The 27,062-nt window shown below is 34.9% G+C and overlaps 1 protein-coding gene across 4 annotated transcripts in view; it reads left to right on the plus strand.

Moving 5' to 3' along the window:
- The window catches only part of LOC150102539 (tetratricopeptide repeat protein 9C-like), a 159,811-nt gene that overhangs the window by 111,418 nt on the left and 21,331 nt on the right, over positions 1-27,062 (plus strand). For all 4 annotated transcript variants that reach the window (XR_016548941.1, XM_090399351.1, XM_090399353.1 and 1 more), the window contains one exon: positions 2,600-2,785. Coding sequence is in view for 3 of the 4 variants with exons in the window: in XM_090399351.1 (XP_090255477.1) it covers positions 2,600-2,785 (186 nt within the window). In the remaining variant the exon portion in view is untranslated. The remainder of the gene's footprint in view (positions 1-2,599; positions 2,786-27,062) is intronic.

A 27,062-nucleotide genomic window follows, 5' to 3' on the forward strand; every position in this document is an offset into this window, starting at 1 on the left:
TTCACTCTATTTAGGGCATTGTGTGATATTACTATCTTATTTTACTAAATCTCTTCAGAAATAATAAAATCTGTAGCTGATGAATGTTTTCAATTTTTCTTTTGTCAAAAGAAGTCCATTAATCAAGGGAGTTTGTAGTTGATTTCTTATTTTATTCTTATTTATTGTCACTTCTGAAAATATTCTTTCAGTTGCTTTTTTCCCTGATATTTGGAATCAAATTTAAATTTAGAAAGTTTTTCTTACCACTTTTCCATGTTTAAAAGGAAAATCTAAATAATATTTTTGATGAAGAACTGAACAAGTTTTTGTTAATAAAATTAATAAAAGCACTGGACTTCAAACCCACTGTACTGAACAGACATTTACTTCAAATCAAACTGCAACTGTGAGCAGTGAATTGAAATTCGTACAACATCGATTATATCTAATTATTGAAGTTTGAATTTTTTTTTTTTTTTTTTTTTTTTTAATATTTGACTGTTTAAATATCCCAGCAGTTCCATTGTTGTGTGCTAAGTTTTGAATGTGGAGCAAAATTTTTATAATGGGATCCAAATTACACTGTGTATCACTAAAAGGTGGTTACTCATATTAAAATATTTAATTTTTCCACTTGTTTTTGTTGTAATGATCTTATAACACACGAGAAGTGTTTGAATAGCAGGGAATATATTTTCATTAGCTAATACTAGTCAGATTGTGTGAGTATGGGAATCGGGGGGGGTTAACGAACAGTGAGATGGTGGGAGAAGAGAAAAATATTAAACTCCTCATATGTCTAACTCTTATGTTGCTGTGAGTATTATTATTGTTGTTGTTGTTGTTCAGAAAGAAGAAAGTACTAATCTGTTGGTGAACATACTAGAACACACAAAATTTATAAAAAGTACTAGATCTAGTATGAAAGTACAAGTGGCGGTCACACTGCCCATGCTGCTCCTTCCAGAATATAGCTTGTCTACCCATTTCTCTGTGCGAGTTCTTACTGTCTTCTCTAAAAGCTTCACTACCACACCAGAGATACTGATAGGTTGGTAATTAGACACATCAGTTTTTGCACCACTCTTGTACAATGAAACTATCATACATTCCTTCCATTTTTGTGGTATAATTCCTGATCTGAGACTCAAGATATACAAATATGTTAAAAGCCTAGCCAGTTTGGCTGAACATTCCTTTAACAAACATGCTGATATTCCATCTGTCCCTATTGACAAATTCTTATCCAGTTTATGCAACACTTCTTCAACCTAATTTTCATGTACTTCTAACTCTTCATCTACTTTAGTAGTAGCACTGTGCACCATGTTACATACACTCATATTAAAATGTTTACTGGTTATTGCGTCTTAGCTAAGTAAAAACTCATTAATTGAGCAATCTCATTAGCTTCTGACACTAGAGTACCATCTACATTCAATAAAGTTATTCTTCCACATTCATTCTTTCTTTTGCTTGCATCATAATAATAAAATTCTTTCAGATTGCCTTTAGCATGCATCACCAATTTCTTTTCATGCTCTGATTTAGCTTTCTGCACAATACTCGTTGCTTTTTTGGCTTGTGCTTTATATATTTCATAACTTCTCTCAGTCTTATTCTCACAATATTTTTTATACATCATCTTCTCATTGGATCTCTTGCTTAATAAGGTTGCACATCCATTTCACTCCTAACCTATTTATTCTGTGAACAGCGATACATTCAGATACCTCCTCATTTAAGCACTTTTTCGAAACTTCCCATGTATTGCCAATATTTTTCCCATTCAATAAGTGATGCCATCCAGCTTTGTAGTTCAGCATGTAATCTGTTCTAATGGGAACATCAATATATTAGATACTTCCCAAGAAAGCACAGAATGATCACTGTCACCAACTGGTGGTAAAATGGTCCTATTCTTAACAGAGAGAGAGAGATCCCCTTCTGATTGCTATGAACAAACCAACATTCTTTGACCTTAGAGTTCCTTCTTTCACATGCTGCTTGAGAAAGTTGTTTCACAATAATTCAGTAAATTCTTCTCCGTTCTTATGAGATTGTTCTTCTACCAATCAATGTTTGGATAATTAGTCACCCATATTGATCACTCGTTTAGTATCCATAAGGCTAAATTGGCGATGCATTTCTTTGTCCCCTTGCAACTGAGCCGCCAGTATAGCAACACCCTACCATATATTTTATTTTGTTAGCCTCCCCTTCACACCAGATAGTCTCAAACTCATCACTACATGGGACACTGTTGTGGAGAAATATATCTGGAAAAAAGCATCTTAGGTGTTGTGATGAATTTATCACCCATGCCCTGCTTATTGGAGGCTTGAAAGAGTTCCATGTTTGGTCTTTTAGAGCAGGGTTTCCAGATTATGTAAAAATAATTAAAGCCTACTTACAGTACTAATGTGCCATATGATAGCAACTTTTCATAGGTGGGAGTCAAATAAAAAAGTTGATACCTGGAGTGGGTTACAGCAAAATAAAACATGCAGTTTTCATTCCAAGTTTATGAATTATTAAATTTTCCCAGGTACAAAGTTAGTTCTGTTATGTGTATATGTGATTTTGCTATAAATTAATTATTCTTTTTATCTTTTAGCATGTCTACTTCAGCAAGAAAATAAAAATTTCAACAAGATAATTTTTTACTGTGATAATGTCCTTCAAATAGAACCAAAAAATGTGAAAGCTTTGTACAGAAAAGGCTTAGCATACTATTATCTGAAAGACTATGAAAAGGCTTTATTTATATTGCATGAAGCAGAGAAATGTTTAGATTCACCAGGTATGTTTCACTTTTGAAGTTCCTTATCTATAGTTAATTAGAAGATGGATTAAAGAAAAAAAAACTTTAAGATATATGATTTGTTTAAAAGGATCGCAATAGTAGTTCCTATAAAATAGTGCTACTTGAGATTGTCAGAAACAAAATATTTTTATTCTTCAATATTCAACACTTTTAAATATGTAACTACATTAATCCTTAATCTTTAAGCTTCAGGAATAATTATCTAAATTTTTGAGCTACATTTCTCAAACTGTATTATGAACATGTCTGTTATCTACTTTTGTCCAACTGAATAGAATAACTTATCTGGTTATCTTTCAGCATCACATTATCCCAGAAAGTGTCCAAAAAAAAAAAAAAAAAAAAAGAGCTTATTTTCTAAGGATGGCTGATTCTTAGCATTAGTTAAAAACAAATATGTTCATTTTGTTTTCTGTTTTTACACTGAGGAGTGTAAAAACAATTTTAATGATTATTTGCTGATACAAAGATAGGTAGGGTAATCAAGAGTGCTGCTGTATGCAGAATGATTTGAATAGGCTGGAATTGTGAGCATGTGAAAATGGCTCTCATTTCAATGTTAATAAATGTAAGGACGGACGAGAACCGGTGCATTCAGCCTCGTGTGACAGTTCGCCTACTCCTTATATGTACGGGAATAAAAAGGCGTTAGCTGATTTTTTTTTTTATAAATGTAAGGTCATACACTTTGTGATTAGATATCCAACGTCATATTATATTGGTGGGATTATGCTTATAGAAACTGATGCGGCTAGGGATCTCGGAGTTTTAGTAGACAGGAAGTTAGATCAGTTCTCTAGTTTGTCGATCTTTGCACAGGAAAGTAGGATTCCCCCCCCCCTCCCCCTTTCCCAGAAAAAACAGGTTGTAATTCTGAACATCTCAAAAATGACTATAGAACTCACACATCTATAGGCAATTATAGTTTAGGGCCATGAGATAGTGGCAGTTGTCTGTCGCACCCCCCCCCACACACACACACACATACACCACCACCAGAAGAAAGGCATTGGTTACTTGATAACTTGAATTCAATAAAGTTCAAGGGTGATGTAGCAAAAGTAAATACAACTCAGAGAATAACGGCAATGCTGAAACAAACCTTGACATGTAAAGATAAGGAGATTATTTTGCCTCTTTACAAGGCCTTAATAAGACCTCACTTGGACTATTGTGCACAGGTCTGGTTTCTGTGGTGATTCTGATACAGTGCAGAGAGTGCAAAGGAGAGTGTTAAAAATGATATTAGAATAGTGGAATACTGATTATGAAGACAGATTAAGAATTTGTAGGCTTCAGACACTAGCAACAGGAGAAGGAGGGGTAATATGATCGAGACTTACAAACTTGTGAAAGGGTTAGACAGAATTTGAGTAGATGGAATTTTTCATTTTATGGAGGTGGGGAAAGGACACGAGGGGGATCCATGGGAAGTTGAGAATGAATGCTGTCAAGAAGGGGATTAGGGCTAGATTTTTCTCTCAGAGTAGTGTGTAATTGGAATGGATTGCAGTTGAATGTTGTGTGTACATGTAGCATTGATGAATTCAAGAACAGGTATGACATCTGGTGTGAATAATGTGACCCCCCCTGAGGTCTCTCATAATAATAATAATATTATTATTATTAGAAGAATTAAATTAATTACTAAATTAGAAGAGATAATTATTAGAATAATTATTATTATTATTGATCCCCAGTTGGACTGCAATCAAAACAGACATTATGGTTCCCAACCATACAAGAAGCAGAACTTATAATGGTTATTATAATATGCTATAAAATATAGCATATCTTAGTATATTTTGGCATAGTGCTTTGTATATTAGTGTTTTTAGGTATGTGGGAACTATGCAGAGTTTGCCAGTTATTGTTTGGAGTTTGTTTTGTAGATGGTTTATGTGGCTATTCCAGTTCCTATCTGCATCGAGGTAGATTCCAAGGTATTGTATTGTTTCAACCTGAGTGATGGTAGTGGTTTTACTGTTCTGTGTGTTTTTCATGTTGGAGAGTGGATGTTGGATGGTTTTACACACACACACACACACAATCAAAACAGACATTATGGTTCCCAACCATACAAGAAGCAGAACTTCTCTCTGTAATACATCAAATCGAATCAAACCAAAGGCCCCTTTCGAGTCTTCAAAATTCGAGTCATCTGAATTCAAAGAGAACCGGCCTACCAGTCCGGAACTCGGGGGGGGGGGGGGGTGCATCAGGGGGAGGACCCCCCCCTTTCGAGTCTTCAGAATTCAAGGAGAACTGGCCTACCAGTCTGGAACTCAGGGAGTTAAGCAACATAGGCGTCAGGGGGAGGAAGCCCCCCTAGTGTGTGTGTGTGTGTGTGTGTGTGTGTGTGTGTGTGTGTGTGTGTGTGTGTGTGTGTGTGTGTGTGTGTAAAACCATCCAACATCCACTCTCCAACATGAAAAACACACAGAACAGTAAAACCACTACCATCACTCAGGTTGAAACAATACAATACCTTGGAATCTACCTCGATGCAGATAGGAACTGGAATAGCCACATAAACCATCTACAAAACAAACTCCAAACAATAACTGGCAAACTCTGCATAGTTCCCACATACCTAAAAACACTAATATACAAAGCACTATGCCAAAATATACTAAGATATGCTATAACAACGTATGCTTTCTGTGCGCACTACAGACTAAATAGACTAATGTCATTACAGTACAAAATGATAAAGCTGATCTTTTGGGAAGAAAGAGACAATACCAGCTTTATATACACAACAATGTCAGAACACAAAATACTAACACCAAAACACTTGTGTCACTATGCAGCTATGCTAAATCATTATTTCGAGGACAACCAGTAATACATATCGTATAACAAGACCTCAGTCAACTAATTATATCACATATAAATATAATAATCACTACGGAAAGACCACTCGAAAATTCTACATCCCCGGTATGATAAATAAACTACCTTTTGAATACAGGAACCTCACAAACTACAATAGCCTGAAAAGAGCCCTAAGGATATACTATGAACAAGAAACACACATCCTACACACCTTACAGACTTAATTGAAACATCAATATCCATTTAATTTGTTTAATCTTGCATCGCCGAAGTGAAGCCTTTTTGGCTCTTTATCTCAGTATAAATGTCTTTATCTTCTGGTCCTCACTCATTCTACAGATGTGGCCAAATAATTGCAGCTTCCGTTTTATAATCTTCTGCATTAGATTCTCTTTTGATTGTATCTTCCGATAGAGCTCTTCCTGTAACAAGTTCTTTCAAATGCCAACTTCTCTTTCTTGATTCCTTATTCATTACCCATGTTTCAGATCCATACAGTACACCGCTAAAGATGCATGTTTCCAGTACTTTTAGTTTGGTTTGCAGGCTGCTCACTTTACTTTTCCAGATGTTATCCACAGCCTTCAGATTTGGTCTTCCCTTTGCAATCCTGATCTTTATTTCTTTTTTACAGTCCAAATCATACGTCATTTTACTTCCCAAATATGTGAATTGTTCTACATTTTCTATATCAATTCCATCCACTTGTATCTTTTGTTTCATGTTCTTCTCACCAAACACCATTGTCTTTGTTTTTTCCAAGTTCATAACAAGTTGAAATCTCTTCCCTTCCTCATTTAACAGTTTCAGTGTTTTTCTCTTTCATCTTCTTCAATAATAACAATGTTACCTTCAAATTGCAGATTGTTAATTCTCATTCCGTGTACAGATATTCCTTTTGCATCTTCCTTCAGTTTGTCTCTTGCTCTTTCTAAATGTGCGATGAAAATGCTTGTTGATATTGGGTCCCCCTGTCTAGTACCTCTGCTTGTTCTAAACCATTTCCCCAAATCATCACCTATTCTAACTGCTGCAACTGCATTCTGATAAACATCTTTTATTAGTTTTTTATCAATTCTATAGGATTCCAGAATTATTTAGTTATTAGTTTTTTATCAATTCTATAGGATTCCAGAACTGCGAATGTTACTTTCTGGTCAATACAGTCAAATGCTTTCTGAAAATCAACAAAGCAAGTATATATGTTTTTGTTTTTTCTCCTAGCTTTCTCTGCTATTAACCTCGTCTGCAAGGTATGCTTCCAATTGTGTTCTAAATCTTTCTGTCAATATGTGTTAAAAATACCAAGCTATTTTAAACCTGGTTTTACTCCATTTCCCAAGTAAGCAAACAGACAAACAAGTCAAGTTTGCGCCTGCACGTATTGGAAGTCTAGCTGACCCTCAAAGTAGTGCAAGACCAAGGCAACTCTTGGTAAAAGTAGAATAAGCTCTGATCACTAATCTCAATATTTACCCTTAATGCAAAGCACATCTCCTGGAGGAGATCTATGATGTTTTGTATTAAAAGCAAGGGGCCATTTATTATACTTATTATATTTTAACATTTATTATACCCAAGGTAAAATACTTTCTGTCAATATGATCATCATCACTTTACCAAGGTGACTTGTCAAGGCAATTGTTCTATAATTTTTACATTCTAGTTTGTTTCCTTGTATAATGTCACAAACAGTGGTATCGCGTGCTTATTTCGGTTGGGTGTGCTGTCATGTGGGTTATGCAACCTGCACTACAAATTTCATGTCAATTTGACTGTATGCATGGGCATGCATCCACTGAAAATTCCAGGGGGGGGGGGCACGGGGGCAAAGCTTGAAAACAAATAATTACATCAATAAATGTCTTTTAGCTTTTTTTTATGTAATTATTTGTCGATGTAAACTATAAATTTTCATTTTGTTATTTTCATTTCATTTCATAGTTATTTTCATTTTGCATTATGATTTTAATGATCTTTAATTCTTGGGGGAAAAAAGGTATTCAGAATTAATAGTTTTCAGCACAATTTCATATATAAAAAAAATTGACCGGCATATTTTATTAATAATTAATTAATTCTAAATTAAATTGTTTCAGTTTAAAAGCAAAAAAATCATAAACTAACAAGTAAAATAATATTAAATTTCATACACTTACCTTTTAAAAATGCATTTTTCTGTTCAAATTTGTTTCACTATAAATTTACAATTCACACTTCACTCAGTAACTCACTAGACACAGAGAGCAAACTAACCGGTCACTGTTCACAAATCAGAAAAAGATGAACCAAAAACAGGAACAAGTGTTTTATTGCTGCAGTAAAACACGTGTTCTATGGCTACCCTGCCGGGCCGAAACAGGCCAACCCATAATAAAATTTTAAGACAGACAAAACGTTCTCAGTGTCGAGGGTATAAGATTACATATCTCAATCAATCAATTTTACGATTATAATTTTTGGAATTTTTTAATCAATCCTGGGGGAAATGCCGTTACCCCCTCCCATCCCATGGACACCCATGACCATGTGATTGCATTTTATTGAAGTATGAAATTTTTGAGAGGGCATAGCGCATCAGCGCTCATCTTAATTGGTCCAATGCAATTAATTGCAGGATAACTTTGAATACTTCTGCATAGAGTGGAGGAACAATCTGTTTTAGGATTTATTAGAAAACATCAATGAAGGAGAATGCTATATTTGGTTGGTATGTTTGAAATACTCAAAGATTAAAATATGTGAACCATCATTTATAAGACATGTGAGAATAGGAAAGAATAAGTGTGAGTAGAAACACTTTCATTAATGGTAAACGAATAATTAATAATGATCATTTGTGAAATGTGTGTCCTATAAGTTACTGGGTAGAGCAAATAGCACAATCCTATAAATTCTAAGCATGAATAAGTGAATTTATAATGTCATAATTAAAAAAAAAAAAACTTATGAAGAGAGAGAGAGTATTGCAGGAATAAATATGGTTTGATGGAGCAGCAAATCATCTCATAAAATTTGTTGCACATTTTATATGTATTTCTCTGGTTTGTGTATATTTCACTCCGTTTTCCAAGAATTTTATTTTGTTTACTGAGACTCATTATACATAACATCCGATCATTATCAGAATTATCCACATTTTCGGGAATCCTAAATTCATTAGTTTTTTTTTTTTTTTTTTTTTTTTTTAATATCAGCGGTTCTTCTGTCTTATCAATCTCACATATGCTGGTATTTTGTTGTAGATCAACAATGTCTTTATAATACACAGAATATTAATTTTTATTCAGGAATAGATATTTTTTTGCTGTCTGTTGTTTCTGAAGACTAGAATAAAAATGTCACTATATACCGTTAAAAAACTTTGCTACCTCAACAGATGCTATACTGCATAAGCAAAAGAAAAAACAATTATTTCTATTATTTATTAATAAACAATTAACTATTTTTATGTGCATTTTTTTAATTCCACCCTTAACAGTAAAGCAAAGCTTTCCTTACAAAAAAAAAATAAAATAAAATAAATAATAATAAATAACCTGTTTTTTCCTTCATATTTCTGTTTCTTATGCTGTTTGTGTGGACTTCAAAAACTATTGAAATTCTTTTCACATCAGATTGTAGTCTGGTAAAAGGATGATAATTATCAATAATTTTTCAAATGGTAGTTTTGTTGTATTCCACCATCATCACAAAAAATGGGTATTATAGTCTTGTATGTAGAGCTCATACGATCTGCTTTCTGATCCCATTTTGTTAGATGAACTAAATAAAATTAAAAGCAATCTGGTATGTAATGTGGATACAACAAAACTACCATTCAAAAAATTATTGATAATTATCATCCTTCTACCACACTACAATCTGATGTGAAAAGAATTTCAGTACCCTACCTTAAAGGAATCTCAGAACAAATAGCAAGAATTCTTCATAAATTCAATCTATATGCCTCCTTCCTACCATCAACAAAGGAAACGATAACACCTTTTTTCTTAACGGGTGTCTGGCATGTTTTTGTCCAGTGGGGCAAGCCTTTTTTTTTTTCCTCTCTCAACTTCACTCTTCAGGTTAGTGTTTATATTTTTTGTTGCGCTATTTTGTTCTTGCTTTTCTGTATTTTATAGCACTACTTTTATACTGCGACTTATCTGCTAACAAACGCACCATATCCTTTTATCTTGGAACCCCAATTCTGAAATTACTTAATTAAATGAATGAACAAAAAATGGGATCCCCCACCCCACCCCGTGAAGTTGCTTGTATTTGTATGAAGACTATGCTTAATATCCAAGTTTTGGGAAGTATCACTATTAATTGTTCATAAGTTTTTTTAATTAATAATTATTTTAAATATCTTTTATCTATGCAAGTTACTACAATTGTTCCTTTAAACTATAATAGTGTAATATCTTATACTTAGCTGAAACTGAGACATGAGCTCATATATATGCATGATTTATGATTCATCTTGTGGATATAGTTAATGGTTTATCTTCCTGATGGTCCACGTAACAGTGGATGAAATATATTGGACTTTTTTTTAAATTAGTTCTGCATAATTTTTGTTACATGTGCAAGCCATGAAAGTTATTTAAAAAAGAAGTGTTACCACTTCTAGTTATCAGTGGCATGTTTTATGAGGGAATCATCATACCATCTTTTTATATATTCTATTTTACTTACCTGATCATTATCCAATATCTTAACTACTTCAATGCATTATTATCTCTTCTCTTACTGCTTAACTTTCTTGTCCTTCTTATGCTCACCTGCATCTTCTAATAATATATTTGTCTTTAGACAAATATATTATTAGAAGATGCAGAAAACAAAAGTTAATTTGTTTTCAATATCCATTCACTTGGCAGTAAGATATGAGATTCACCAAAGGTATTATATTAGAAAAAATGATGATACTCTAAACCAGGGAGACTTGTGAAGAGCATATATAATGCTCAGAAATGACTTTTGCATTAAGAAATTCAGCAAAACTTTTTAGAATAATGGTTAATAAGGAATCTTTTTTTTTTTTTTTAGGGGTGCTTAAGGGTCAAAGCTGTATAACTGAGAGGAGACCTCCACATAGCCTTTAAAGGAATGCGGAGAACCGACCAGGGCTTCTGACCTAATGTCCAATCCTCACCTTCTCATGGTGCACCCTGTTGGGTATCTACTTTGATACTGAACGAACGAGGATGGGCTGGCAATTTGGGATTTAGCCGACCAAATTGTATTCTTATTGGTTAAACCAAAATAAAAAATGATGGTACAACATGACAAAATTTCATGCCGGCTGGGGCGTCGCCCGGTTAAACAAGGCCCCCGTTGTTTTCGCCAGGGAACCAGGGCGAACAGCAAAAAGTCAGCTACTGGAACAAATCTGAAAACAAACCCCAACTCAACATCACCAGAGTTAAAGATCGGTACTATCAACGTAAGAAGCCTGAATGGCAAAGAAATGGAGCTAGCTGAGGAATTAGATAAGTACCAGATCGACATAATAGGGGTGACTGAAACAAAAAAGACCAAAACTGGTGAGATCTTTCTGAGCAATAAATACAAAATGTTATATTCAGGCAATGACAATCAAGGAAAAGAAGGAGTAGCCATAGTATTCAACACAAAATACGAGGCTAATCTTCTTGAATGGCAGGCAGTCTCAAGTAGAGTAATGTGGGCAAATATGAGAATGGGGAACTGGACAATGAGACTTATTTGTGCCTATGGTCCCACAGAAGGTTCTACTAAGGTAGAAGTGGAGGAATTTTTTGAGGCTTTAGAAAAAGCAACTGACACAATGAAAAAGGAAAAGTTGGTCCTTGTTGGGGATCTAAATAGTAGAGTAGGAAATGATTGTGAGACATACAAAAATATTTTGGGAAAATTTGGAGAAAAGAGCAAAGCTAATAATAATGGCAAATATCTGTTGGATTTCTGCTCAGGACATGGACTGGTTATTACTAACACCATGTTTCAACATAAAAATGTGCACAAATTCACATGGAGAGAAGAGGCTAGGAATAAGAAAAGTCTCATTGACTATGTTATTGTTGATAGTGATGTTTTCTCCCTGGTGCAGGACACCAGAGTGTACAGAGGATTTGAAATTGGAAGTGATCACTATTTAGTCTTGAGCAGGATAAAATTGAATTTCATATTGAAAAGAATAACTTGTAAGAAAGTTTTAAAGCGAATAAAAGTTGAGCAGCTCTCAGATGTGAACTGTAGACTAAAATACAGAAATATTATTGAAAAGAAAATGAAAGAGTTTCAGAACAGGAATCAAACATTGGAGATTCAGTGGCAAACTCTGAAGGAAACATTGATTGATTCTGCCAGAGAGGCATGTGGTGAGGTTGTGTGCAAGGATAAAAAAATCAGAACTCCCTGGTGGACACAGGAAGTTAAAGAGGCAGTGAAGGAAAAGAAGAAAGCATATCAAAAGTTCCTGGCAAATAAGTCAGCTTTTACTCTTACGGAATACAGAGACAAATGTAAGAAAGCTAAACAGTATGTAAAACTAGCTAAACAAAAGTCATGGGAGGACTTTGGCAAGAATATAGAAAATAAATATCAAGAAGGTGGCAAAATATTCTTGAGGTTGTTGAAGAAGCTTAGGAATGGAGGAAAGAGTGCTGTAAAAGGAATTAGAGATGATAAAGGTGAAATGAAAACAGGAGAAAAAGATATCCTTGAAGTATGGAGTAATTACTTTGAAAAACTGCTAAATGAAACAAGCAGTGATGACAGCACAGTGATAAAAAACACTGACCAGGCATGCAGTCAGGAATACATATCCATACTTGAAGTAGAAAAAGCCATCAAAGGCTTGAAATGTGGAAAGGCAGCAGGAGTAGATGATATTCGACCAGAAATGCTGAAGTATGGTGGTATAAGAGTCTTACAGTGGCTGCACTGCATAGTTCAGAAAGCCTGGACAGAGGGACGAATTCCCGATGATTGGAGTAGAGCTCTCATAGTACCCATATATAAAAAGGGAAATAAAACTGAATGTGAGAATTACAGAGGTATATCCCTACTGAGTGTTCCTGGCAAGATCTATGCAAGTATACTTGAGAAACGGGTGAGAAGAATTGTGGAAGAAAAGCTTGGTGAAGAACAAGCTGGATTCAGGCCAAATAGAGGCTGTCAGGATCAGATCTTCACTTTACGACAAATAGTCGAGAAAGCATGGGAATATAACAAAGATCTGTATTTAAGTTTTGTCGATTTGGAAAAGGCATATGACAAGGTGCCAAGAGAGAAGCTATTCAATACGCTGCAGTTATATGGTGTCAATGGGGCATTATATCAAGCAATACTTAGTCTTTATTTGAGTTGTGAGTCAGCAGTTAGAATTGAAGGAAGTACAGGAAGATGGTTTAATGTTAAATCTGGTGTGAGACAAGGATGTACATTATCCCCTCTGTTATTCATTATCTATATGGATCACATTATGAAGGAATGTGGTATTAAACCTGATATCAAAATTGGAGATGTTAATGTCAGCTATTTGCTTTATGCGGATGATGTTATACTTCTAAATAAATCCGCTACAAGTCTGCAAGATTCTCTGACTAAATTGAATAGCTGTTGTAATAGATATGGTATGAAGGTCAGCAATAAAAAGACAAAGACAATGAAAATAGGCAGAATCATTGAAAATGTCAACTGTGTTGTGAATGGAAAACCTGTGTAACAAGTAAAACATTATAGCTACTTAGGCACAATTTTTACTGAAAATGGTAAACTAAATATAGAAATAGACAACAGAATCAGCAAAGCTGGTATCGTGGGAAGTCAATTGAATAAATTCATATGGAATAAGAAAGAAATTAGTCGGAACACTAAATTAGCTGTATACAAGACTGTGTTCAAACCAATTTTAACTTATGGATCTGAGAGCTGGGTCAGAAGTAAAACACTTGACCAAAGACTAGAGACCGCAGATATGAGAGTCCTGAGAAAGATTAGAGGCGTGAACAGATGGCATCAATGGCAATATCATATTAAAAATGAGGATATTAGGAAAGAACTTGACATTGTCAGCATCCAGGAATGCGTTAGCAGAGCTAATCTCAGATGGTATGGTCACTTAAATAGAATGGGAGAGGAAAGATTAGCAAAACAAGTGTTCTCTGCCAGGTTGGCAGGAAAACGACCCAGAGGAAGACCAAGATATAGGTGGATTGATACGGTACAAAGTGCCTTAGACGATAGAAATATAAGATCTGATAATGTTGGAGTCTTGACAAGTAACAGACTGATTTGGAGGAAAATTGTAGATTGGAAGTTAGTAATGATGTAATTTTTTCATGTAGTACTGTCATATCCTGTACACCCCTTGAGGGTACATGGCAGGAATTTGATGATGATGATGAGGAATCTTTTTTATATAGCGAAACCTGTGGGATATCTATAGAATCCATAATCCATAGAAAAAAGCCATTTACATGTTAGTAATGGAATCTGATTATGTTGAGTATTCTTAGTTACTTTTGCATTTATCAAGTCTATACTATTTCTAAGTTGCATTGTTGCTAGTGAGTGCTTAAATAACGGAAGAATATTGTATACTTTTTCTGCTCATGGTGAAACTGAACATTAACTGAAAACATTCTTGGAATGTTTGATGTGCATCCAGGGTCTCTCTAGAGGAAATGTTTTTAGTTTATGGCATACTTAGACCAAAAGAAATATCTAACATTTCCATTTATTAAGTAGTTTGGTCCAAACTACTTACTAAGTATTTGTGTCCTAAAAACTTAGTAGCCATTTCAAAAAAGAATGCATAATAATAATTTGGTGCAGTGCCCTGTTTTGGAACCACTGCTCTTGAGATTTGGCCTGTAAATAAAGTTTGTCCTTAAGTTTTCTATGCAAAGGATATATGTCTTGTACCATATCTGGTACAGAAGCAGAAATACAGAGACCCTTGAAACAGTCCTATTTTGTTAACATGTTGAAACCAACTTTAACCAAGTGAAAGTTTTTTCACTTGGTTAAACTGTAAATTAAAGATACCAAGAAATTATATTCCTGATTTAATTCTTTATCTGTAGTATTTTTACAACTAGCCTTCTTGTATATAGAGGCTAATGACTTCAGATTAATTGCCATTGAAAGTTCCTGGTGAATAAGTCAGCTTGTGCTCTTAGAGAATATAGAGACAAATGTAAGAAAGCTAAACACTGTAAAACTAGCTAAACAAAAGTCATGCAAAGACTTTAGTAAGAACATAGAAAATAAATATCAAGAAGGTGGCAAAATGTTCTGGAGACTGTTCAAAAAGCTCAGAAATGGAGGAAAGAGTGCTGTAAAAGGAATTAATAAGATGATAAGGGTGACATGAAAACTGAAGAAAGAGATATCCTTGATGTATGGAGTAATTACTTTGAAAAATTGCTAAAGGAAACAATCAGTGGCAGCACATTGGTAGAAAAATACTCAACAGGCATGCAGTCAGGAATACATATCCATATTTGAAGTAGAAAAAGCCATCAAAAGCCTGAAATCTGAAAAGGCAGCAGGAGTAGATGATATTCGACCAGAAATGCTCAAGTATGGAGGTATAAAAGTCTTGGCTGCACTGCATAGTTCAGAAGGCCTGGACAGAGAGACTAATTCCAGATGATTAGAGTAGAGCTCTCATAGTACTCATATATAAAAATGGAAATAAAACTGAATGTGAGAATTATGGAGGTATTTACCTAATGAGTGTTCCTGGTAAGATTTATGCAAGTATACTTGAGAGACAGTTAAAGATTGTAGAAGGCTCTGTCCAGGCCTTCCACAATCTTTGAAGTAGAAAAACTTTACTCCACTGAATGTCAGCCTCTGTTTGGCCTGGATTCAGGCCAAATAGAGGCTGACAGGACCAGATTTCCATTTTACAACAGATAGTTGAGAAATCATAGGAATATAATAAAGATCTGTATTTAAGTTTTGTAAATCTGGAAAAGGCATATGACAAGGGAGAAGCTATTCGAAACACTACAGTTATATGCTGTCAGTGGGGCATTATATCAAGCAATACTTCATCTTTATTTGAGTTGTAAGTCAATAGAATTAAATAGAATTAAGTTATATCGTGTCAATGGGTCATTATATCAAGCAATACTTAGTCTTTATTTGAGTTGTAAGTCAATAGAATTAAATAGAATTCAATAGAATTAAAGCCATTTAAATCTGGTGTAAGACAAGGATGTACATTATCCCCTCTGTTATTCATTATCTATATGGATCACATTATAAAGAAAAGTGGTATTAAACACGATATCAAAATTCGAGATGTTAATCTCAACTCTTTACTTTAAGCAGATGATGTCATCATCATCAAATTCCTGCCATGTACCCTCAAGTGGTATACAGGATATGATAGTACTACATGAAAAATTTACATCATTACTAACTTCCTATCTACAATTTTCCTCCAAATCAGTCTGTTATTTGTCAAGACTCCAACATTACCAGATCTTATATTTCTATCGTCTAAGGCACTTTGTACTGTATCAATCCACCTATATTTTGGTCTTCCTCTGGGTCGTTTTCCTGCCAACCTGGCAGAGAACACTTATTTTGCTAATCTTTCCTCGCCCATTCTACTTAAGTGACCATAACACCTGAGATTAGCTCTGCTAACGCATTCCTGGATGCTGACAATGTTCAAGTTCTTACTAATATCCTCGTTTTTATTATGATATTGCCATTGATGCCATCTGTTCACGCCTCTAATCTTTCTCAGGACTCTCATATCTGCGGCCTCTAGTCTTTGGTCAAGTGTTTTACTTCTGACCCAGCTCTCAGATCCATAAGTTAAAACTGTCTTGTATACAGCTAATTTAGTGTTCCGACTAATTTCTCTCTTATTCCATATGAATTTATTCAATTGACTTCCTACCATACCAGCTTTGTTGATTCTGTTGTCTATTTCCATATTTAATTTATCATCTTCACTAAAAATCGTGCCTAAGTAGCTGAAATGTTTTACTTGTTCCATAGGTTCTCCATTCACAACACAGCTGACATTTTCATTGATTCTGCCTATTTTCATTGTCTTTGTCTTTTTATTGCTGACCTTCATACCATATCTATTACAACAGTTATTCAATTTAGTCAGAGAATCTTGCAGACTTGTAGTGGATTTATTTAGAAGTATAACATCGTCCACATAAAGCAAAGAGCTGACATTAACATCTCCAGTTTTGATATCATGTTTAATACCACTTTCCTTCATGATGTCATCCATATAGATAATGTTGAAAGTTTATTTTTCACTTGGTTAGAGTATAATAAATTTAGTTTAATTTAGTTTAATAGGATTAAACTAAATTTATCATATAGATAATGAATAACAGAGGGGATAATGTGTCCTTGTCTCACACCAGATTTAACATTAAACCATCTTCCTGTACTTCCTTCAATTCTAACTGCTGACTTACAACTCAATAAAGACCAAGTATTACTTGATATAATGCCCCATTGACACCATATAACTGTAGTGTATTGAATAACTAGTCTCTTGGCACCTTGTCATATGCCTTTTCCAAATCGACAAAACTTAAATACAGATCTTTGTTATATTCCCATGATTTCTCCACGATTTGTCGTAAAGTGAAGATCTGATCCTGGCAGACTCTATTTGACCTGAATCCAGCTTGTTATTCACCAGGCTTATCTTCCACAATTCTTCTCAACCGTTTCTCAAGTATACTTCCATATATCTTACCAGGAACACTCGGTAGGGATTTACCTCTGTAATTCTCACATTCAGTTTTATTTCCCTTTTTATATATGGGTACTATGAGAGCTCTACTCCAATCATCGGGAATTCGTCCCTCTGTCCAGGCTTTCTGAACTATGTAGTGCAGCCACTGTAAGACTTTTATACCACCATATTTCAGCATTTCTGGTCGAATATTATCTACTCCTGCTGCCTTTCCACATTTCCAGCCTTTGATGGCTTTTTCTACTTGAAGTATGGATATGTATTCCTGACTGCATGCCTGGTCAGTGTTTTTTATCACTGTGCTGTCATCAATGCTTGTTTCATTTAGCAAAGTTTCAAAGTAATTACTCGATACTTCAATGCTATCTTTTTCTCCCGTTTTCATGTCACCTTTATCATCTCTAGCTTCTTTTACAGCACTCTTTCCTCCATTTCTGAGCTTCTTCAACAACCTCCAATATATTTTGCCACCTTCTTGATATTTATTTTCTATGTTCTTGCCAAAGTCCTCCCATGACTTTTGTTTAGTTAGTTTTACACAGTGTTTCGCTTTCTTACATTTGTCTCTGTATTCTCTAAGAGCACAAGCTGACTTATTTGCCAGGAATTTTCGATATGCTTATTCTTTTCCTTCACTGTCTCTTTAACTTCTTGTGTCCACCATGGAGTTCTAATTTTTCTATCCTTGCAGACAACTTCACCACATGCCCTCTGTAACTGAATCAATCAGGGTTTTCTTCAAGGCTTGCCACTGAATCTCCAAGGTTTGGTTCCTGTTCTCAAACTCTTTCATTTTTTCTTCAATAATCTTTGTGTATTTTAGTCTACAGTTCACATCTGAGAGCTGCTCAACTTTTATTTGCTTTAAAACTTTCTTACATGTCATTCTTTTCAATATGAAATTCAATTTTATCCTCAAGACTAAATAGTGATCGCTTCCAATTTCAAATCCTCTGTACACTGTGGTGTCCTGCACCAGGGGGAAAACATCACTATCAACAACAACATAGTCAATGAGACTTTTCATATTCCTTGCCTCTTCTCTCCATGTGAATTTGTGCACATTTTTATGTTGAAACATGGTGTTAGTAATAACCAGTCCATGTCCTGAGCAGAAATCCAACAGGTATTTGCCATTATTACTAGCTTTGCTCTTTTCTCCAAATTTTCCGAAAACATTTTTGTATTTCTGACAATCACTCCCTACTCTGCTATTTAGATCCCTAACAAGGACTAACTTTTCCTTTTTCATTGTGTGAATAGCTTTCTCTAGAGCCTCAAAAAATTCCTCCACTTCTACCTTAGTAGAACCTTGTGTTGGACCATAGGCACAAATAAGTCTCATTGTCCAGTTTCACATTCTGATATTTGCCGAAATCGCTCTACTCGACACTGCCTGCCATTCAAGAAGATGAGCCTCGTATTTTGTGTTGAATACTATGACTACTCCTTCTTTTCCTTGATTGTCATTGCCTGAATATAACATTTTGTATTTATTGCTCAGAAAGATATCCCCAGTTTTTGTCTTTTTTTGTTTCAGTCACCCCTATTATGTCCATCTGGTACTTATCTAATTCCTCAGCTAGCTCCATTTCTTTGCCATTCAGGCTTCTTATGTTGATAGTGCCGATCTCTAGCTCTCGTGATGTTGTGTTGCGGTGTGTTTTCAGATTTGTTCCAGTAGCTGACTTTTTGCTGTTTGCCCTCATTCCCTGGCGAAAACAACAGGAGCCTTGTTTAACCGGGCGATGCCCCAGCCGGCATGAAATTTTGTCATGGTGTACCATCATATTGTATTTTGGTTTAACCAATAGGAATACAATTTAGTCGGCTAAATCCCACATTGCCAGCCCATCCTCGTTCGTTCATTATCCAGGTAAATACCCAACAGGGTGCACCACAGGTCAGAAACCCTGTTCGGTTGTCCGCATTCCTTTAAAGGCTATGTTCAGGTCTCATCTCAGTTGAGCATCCTGAGAAAGATTAGGGGCATGAACAAATGGCATTAATTACAATATTATATTAAAAATGAGGATATTAGGAAAGAACTTGACATTGTTATCATCCAGGGATGTGTTAGCAGAGTTAATGTCAGGTGGTATGGTCACTTAAATAGAATGGGAGAGGAAAGATTAGCAAAACAAGTCTTCTCTGCCATGTTGGCAAGAGAAAGACCAAGATATAGGTGGATCGATACAATAAAAAATGCCTTAGAAGACAGAAATATAAGATCTGATAATGTTGGAGTCTTGACAGATAATAGATTGATTTGTAGGGAAATTGTTGATAGGAAGTTAGTAATGATGTAAGTTCTTCATGTAGTACTATCATAATATCCTGTATGCCTCTTGATAGCTCACATGTCAGGAATGTGGTGATGATGATGTATCCCTTGATACAAAGCACATCCTATTTTGGATATTTAGATGTTAAAAGATGTGATATGGAAAATTATTTCGACGGGGAAAGAATTTATTTTGAAAAAAAATTATTTATTATTGACTGCAACTGAAACTGTAGTAAACTAAATAGCACAAGTCAGAGCCTGTCTCCACATAGGTCTGTAGAAGTTTTTTATGAAGAACAAATAAGAAGCTTAATAAAGAATTGGTAGGATAGGAAGTAAAAGTTAAACAACCAAATAGTTATATATACAACATTGGTTCTATAAAGGAATGAGGAAGATTTTCCTAATTTGACTTTAGTTGATATCATGAATCTAGTTTAGGCAAAAGCATTGCTTTAAATTTCAGTGAAGCTAAAACTTGATTAATGATCTGATAGGGCATTAAATTAATCCTATCTGCACAAAATATTATGTCTATCAGTTGAGTGTGATTTGGCTGATTTGTACTTTTTATGGGGTGAAAAACTCAAGATTCTTAGAGGAAAAATACTGTATGAGACCAGCTAATTCACCTTCAATTGTGAAAATCCCTGATAAAAGGTTCTTCAAACAGTTTGAACAATGAAGGCTCTCTACTAGAATTTTAACCTTTAACTAGTTGTTCAAAAGTTGTAATATCAAGATGATTTACTGTTAAAATAGTGTTTTTATAGAAAAGAGACTAAAATAGGCTTCATTTCAGTATAACTGTTAAATGAAAGAATAATAAATATCCAAAGTTTCAGAAGTAACAATATCTTACAAAATATAAACCAAAGTAACCTAAATACTGCACTATTTATGAAATGGCCTCGGCTCAATAGCCCACAAGTGGTTTTTTACTGGTGATTTTTATTAAGAATTTCACTTATTTAATAGCTGCTTCAGATTTTTTGGTTCATATTAGAAACCACGTATCTAATTTGATATCTTCACTAAAAACTGAATATGCTATAGTAACTGTGTTATATTTGCATATTAGACTTGATTGTTTTGTAAATCATAATTACACTGATTAACTTTCTTTGTAACTAAAATTAACTCGAATGATTTTAATATACTTGGAGAAGATGAATTCAAATCTTTTTATAATCAATTTTCTGATATGTATTATACCATCAAGGGGTGTTCAGGCTGCTATGACATGTATTGCTATGATTAATTTTACATTATTCTTAATCCCCTATCAACAATTTTTCTCTAAATTACCCTATTATTTGTCAGCACTCCAATATTGTATCTAACGTTTTGCACTTCTAACTGAATCAGTCCACCTAGACTTTTCTCTTCCTCTGGGTCTCTTTCCTGCCATCTTGGAATAAGACTTTTTTTTTACCTTTCCATCCCCATTCTATTTAAGTGGCCAATACTACCTTAGATTAGTCCTGCTCACATAATGCTAACAGTATCAAGTTTCTTTCCAATATCTTCATTTTTAACAATTCTTCCATTGATAACATATGTTCACTTTCCCAGTTTTTCTGTGAAATTTTGTATCTGTGGTCTCTAGTCTTTGATCAAGTATTTCTAACTAATTCTGAGATCTAACTTAAAACTGGTTTGAATTCTGTCTGGTATACTGCTAGTTTGTGTTTTGGCTAATTTCTTTCTTATTCCATATAAATATATTCATCTTGCTCCCCACCATATCATCTTTGCATATTCTGTTGTCTATTTACATATCTAATTTGATATCTTCACTAAAAACTGTGCCTAAATAGCTGAAATATTTTACATGTGATTCATATAGATCAGGCGTGGCCAACTTCATTCCATACGAGGGCCAATATATGATGAGTGGTAGCGTCACGGGCTGCACACTTTTAGACAGAACTTAAATGAAAATAAACTCTGCTTTTTTTTCAAGGCAATAGTTATACGTATTGAATTACTATATTTGTTAAGTCATTTTACTACTGGGAGAACAATATAAAATACTTGATTGATTTAAATATAAGTTGTTAAATTAAATTTAATTACATATTTCTGTTTTTTTTACATGTAACACAACTTGATGAGAACACTGTGGGCGTTCATGTGCGGCAACAAGTTTATCAAAGTTGATTTTCAAAAATGATGATGATATTTGTAACAAATCCTGAAGGTGGTCATTCCGTGTTGCGAATATAAATTGTTTCCATCATCAGAAATAATGAATATAACTAGTATATCAATTAGAAAATTTGCAGTCGAAACTAATAGCTAAATTGATACATATATAGTTTTTATCCTGCCGTGGGCCTGCTGTTGGCCACCTATGATATAGATGATGAATAGCAGTGGGGATAATGTGCATCCTTGTCTTACCCCTGATTTTTACAATATTTACAAGGATGTTTTTATCCCCTGATTTTACATCAAACCATTTTCTTTTATTTCCTTCAATTTTAACTGCTAATTTATAATTCAAATATAGACTATGCATTGTTTTATATAATGTTCCACTTACCCACTATAATTGTAGTGATTTTAAAAACTTTTCTCTGGGCACTTCATTGTACTTATGAGTACAAATCATTGTTATATTCCCATGATTTGTCATAAAGTGAAAATCTGATCTTGATAACCTCTATTTAGCCTGAACCCAGCTTGTTATTCTCCAGGCTTCTCTTCCACAATATTTTTAACCTCTTTTCAAGTATGCTTGCATAAATCTTACCTGGAACACTTAGCAGAGAGATTCACTGCTATTGTTAGATTCGGGGGATTATCACCCCCCTTTTTTTTTTTTTTTTTTTTTTTTACAGATGGGAACTGAGTGCGCTACTCTAATCATCTGGATTCGACTTTCTGACCAAGTCCTTTGAATTATGCAATGTAGCTACTGCAAAACTTTTATATGTTTCATATTTGATCATTTCTGGTCAAATATCATTTATGCCTATTCATATCTAAAGTTTTTGATGCCATTTTCTAACCTGAACTACTGATATGTTTTCTTGTTTGCATTCCTTGTAAAATTTTCTATTTTTGTTTGTCTTACTCCAGACACCTAGGATATCCTTATCTTTAGTTTTCATGTCACCTTTACCATCTATGATTCCTTTTATTACAGCACTGTTTCCTCCATTTCTAAGCTTTTTCACTAGCCTTCAGAAGATTTTGAATTATTATCCTCTAATTGGCTATTTGAAGCTGACGACTTGCAAGATGTCAGTAATTTGGAAATGGAGACATATGAACATGTCTTATTCATGTCTATTCAACCTGTCATGCATTGCAGAAAACTTCACAAAGTTTGTTTAGAGATCTTTTGTTTCTTTATTGTGTAATTGAAGCAGAACATTTAATTAAATAAAGCTAGTTAAAGATGTTTCATTTTGAGTATCTGAAAATATCAACATACTAAAATAATTAAAAAGAAACCTAAGAAAATGATAAGAAATATGAATTGTAAAAAAATAATAAATTAAAACCTTGCTTCTTGCAGTTATAAATTGTAATTGCCCATACTTGGGGAATATTCTCACCTGCTATTAGAGTAAGGCTTGGAAACTTTCTTTGAATGAATGCCATCATATTTGAAGATGATTTTATAATAGTAATTGTAATTATCATAAAGAATCTTGGCAGAACAGCTATGTTTGTTTTTCTAAGCTAAACATTGCCTTGATGTTCGGATATCTATTCGGCTTACTGAAGTAAGAAAGAAAGGTGGTATGAGCAGCAGCTTGTCTCTAAGAGGAGCAATAATTTACAGATTTTGTTGATAGTGTTTAAAGATGATAAGCGGAACTTTTTGAGAATTTTCGGCAACACATTTGGAGTTATGTATGTCATCCTCGTTTGCTGAGTGGTTAGCCTACCCACTCTCCAACCAACAGGCTATTGGTTCAAATTCTGCTCTTGGCATGGATGTTTATAATTGTCTCTTACATGAGGTGAATTAAATCACCTCGTGCAAGACCACTGCCCTGCTTATCGAAGGCCTAAAGTGGCTTGAAAAATAATTCCATGTTTGGTTTCTAGAGCAGGGTTTTTTGGACTATGTAAAAAAGACAAAAAAAAATATATAAAATCAATAAATTAAAAAAAAAAAATCTTTAGACCATCCACAGTACAATTGTACTATAGGTTTATAAACAAACCTTTTGTGGGTAGGAGCCACATTATTAAAAAAAAGTGTGTTCGTCTTGATCTGATGAATGAAGAAAGAAATGGTCAATAATTTTGAGTCACTTTAGGACTGTAGCCATTTAATGATATTGAAACATTCAAGTTTTCTTAAATGTTTCAATATCATATGAAACTTGAACTGTTTCAAAGAAAAAGATGTTATCAGCTCTTGTTTAAAATTTATGACCGTTCAATATTTTCTGACATTATCCCAGTCATTTACTGTTCCAAAATTACTGTTTCTGAAATAAATATCTTTGGTCTGTGAAAAATGATGCAAAATGTAGTCAAGAATTGTATTTAAAAAAAAAAAAAAAAAGAATCTTTTCTTACTATATTGCAATTCCTAGTTAGGAACCCCAACAAAAATCACCTTAACTTTTAGATAAATTTATTAGACCAACCAAAAAATTACTGACAAGCATATCAGCACCTTCTGAGAAAAATGCAAGAAAGCTGTGTGTAATATGCTTAAGCGAGTAGGAAAAACCACAAATCAGAATCGGATAGTTAGTATAAGGCATCAAAATAGGAATGGGACAAATCGGCTTCTTCAGTTCATGTATACAAATGCCAGAAGTATTAGGAACAAGAAGGAAGAATTTTTGGCCTTGGTTGGCACTTCCAGACCACATGTTATTGGCATTAGTGAAACATGGCTGACAGAAGATGACACAGCTCGTGGGATTGAATGTGAGGGGGTATGGTGTGTTCAGGAGAGACAGGGAGAATAAAATGGGAGGAGGTGTGTTATTGATGAAAGTGGATGAGCTACAGCCAAGGAGAATAGAAGTGGAAACCGCAGGATAGAGAAAAGAGCACATTTGAGGCTATTTGGTGTGAGATTGAAACTAGCAGAACAAAATATACAGTTGGGTGCTGCTATAGACCAGGTGATGGAATAGATGGTGGAGATAGTATGCATAAGCAAATAGAAGAAATGGGTGGAAGGAGGGTAATTATTATGGGAGATTTCAACTATGGTAACATTGATTGGAAGGAGGAGAGGACACATGGGAGGAAGGAATTGGATTTTATGTGGTTATTAAGAGATAACTATCTGCAACAGCATGTAATGAAAAATACTAGGGGTCAGAGAGTGCTTGACCTAGTAATTGCATCTGACAATTTGGCTATAACGAATATGACCATGTTGCCACCAATTGGTGAGAGCGATCATAGGGTCTTGACTTGGGAGGTGGCTAAAGGTGTGGAATTTACAATTAAGACAGGGTACATGTGGAATTATCGGGCTGGTAAGTATGACCAGCTTAGGAGATTGATGGATACAGTGCCATGGCATGTAAAACTGCAAGGGCTAGAAGTTAACAGTGCTTGGGAGGCGGTTAAGAAGTGTTTGCATGAAGCAATGGCTGACTGTATGTACCTAGAATCCGAATAATAAATCAAGTAGGAGTTAAATGGATGAATAACACCATTAAGCTTGAGCTGCAAAAAAAGAAACAACTATGGAAGGAATTTAAGGAGAAAGGTGACCGGCAGATACATGAACAGTATAAAGCCCAGGCCAGAAGGGTAACGAGTGTGGTAAGAAAAGCAAAAAAAGGATTACGAAAGAACATTGGCCATGCAGGCTAAAGACAATCCTAAACAGTTTTTTCGATATGTTGCAAGTAGAAGAAAAGATGTATATGGCAGAATGATTTTAAAGAATGCCGATGGTAGAGAGGTAACTGAATCAGTTGATATAGTTGAATTACTGAGCGAGCACTTTGCAGGAGTATATCATCCAGATGGTGACATTGCAGAAATGAATGAACCAAAAGTTTATACGGGAATTGTGGTGAATGAGGTGGAGGTGAGTAGTCTATTACAAAACCTCAATGTCAATAAATCTGTGGGATTGGATAGTGTATCAGCTCATGTCGTACATGAAGCGGTGGCTAAAGAATTGTCAGTACCCTTGACCATTCTGTTTAATCTGAGTCTCGGGTCTGGGTTGTCCCAAGGGGGTGGAAAGAAGGGAAAATAGTTCCACTGCATAAAGGAGGTTCCAAGATTACTGTTGTAAATTACCGACCGATTAGCATAATCAGGAATCGTTGGCAAGGTCTTGGAGAAACTAATCAAGAGAAGAATACAGGATTGGATAGATGAAAATGGGATACTGTATGGGGAACAACATGGTTTTGTGAAGGGTAGATCATGCCTCAGTGATTTGCTCATGTTTTATAACACAGTAATGACTGAACTGGGATAAGGGTAATGGGTTTTCGGTTATTCTACTGGACCTTGCTAAGGCCTTTGATAGGATACCACATGGAACTCTAATCAGTAAACTGGAGCAGATGGGGATGGATAGGAGGGTGGTTGATGGACAGATACCAGAGAGTGGTTTATTCAGGAGTGGAGTCAAAAAGACGGCCTGTGACTAGTAGTCTGCCACAGGGTTCTGTTCTTGGACCACTATTTTTCAATTTGTTCATTAACGATATAGGAAAAGATCTGATGATGCAAAGTTGGGTAGAGCAATTGTGAGTGCACAGGATGATATGGATAGTTTGGAGGACTGGGCTAAGGAAAATGGATGTCAATTTAATGTGGCAAAGTGTAAAGTTATGCATTTTGGAGTGAAAAGATTAGCAGCAGTATATCACATTGGTGGAACCGTACTCCAGGAGATTGATGAGGCCAGGGATTTGGTAGTGTTGGTGGATAGGGAGTTGATGTTTAGGGGCGCACATTGCAAAAGTGGCTAAAACAGCTCATCAAATCACTTGGTTACTGAAAAATACTTTAACAAGCAGAGACAAACAAGTTATTGTTCCTTTATATCGAGCCCTGATAAGACCCCATCTGGACTATTGTGCCCAGATATGGGCGCCAGGGTTTCTTCTTGATGGGGAGGAGGTGGAGAGGATCCAGAGACGAGTGACCAAGATGGTGGCAGGTCTGTGGAATGAACTTTATGAGAACATATTGAAGATTTGTGGGTTGCAAAAATTGGTTGATAGGCGTGATATGAAAAGGGATGATATGATTGAGACATTCAAATTACTGAAGGGTTGCTATAAGATTAATCCAGAAGATATTTTTGAGAATAGGGCTGGTGGTGGGAGGACTAGGGGCCATACATGGAAGTTGGATAAAAATGTGCTTAACAGGGGTGTTAGAGCTAGGTTCTTTACTTGGAGAGTGGTAAATGAGTGGAATAGCTGCCAGAG

This window comes from Typopeltis vanoorti, chromosome 10, assembly GCF_054136105.1.
Source record: "Typopeltis vanoorti isolate ZY-2024b chromosome 10, IOZ_Tvanoo_1.0, whole genome shotgun sequence".
NCBI lineage: Eukaryota > Metazoa > Arthropoda > Arachnida > Uropygi > Thelyphonidae > Typopeltis > Typopeltis vanoorti.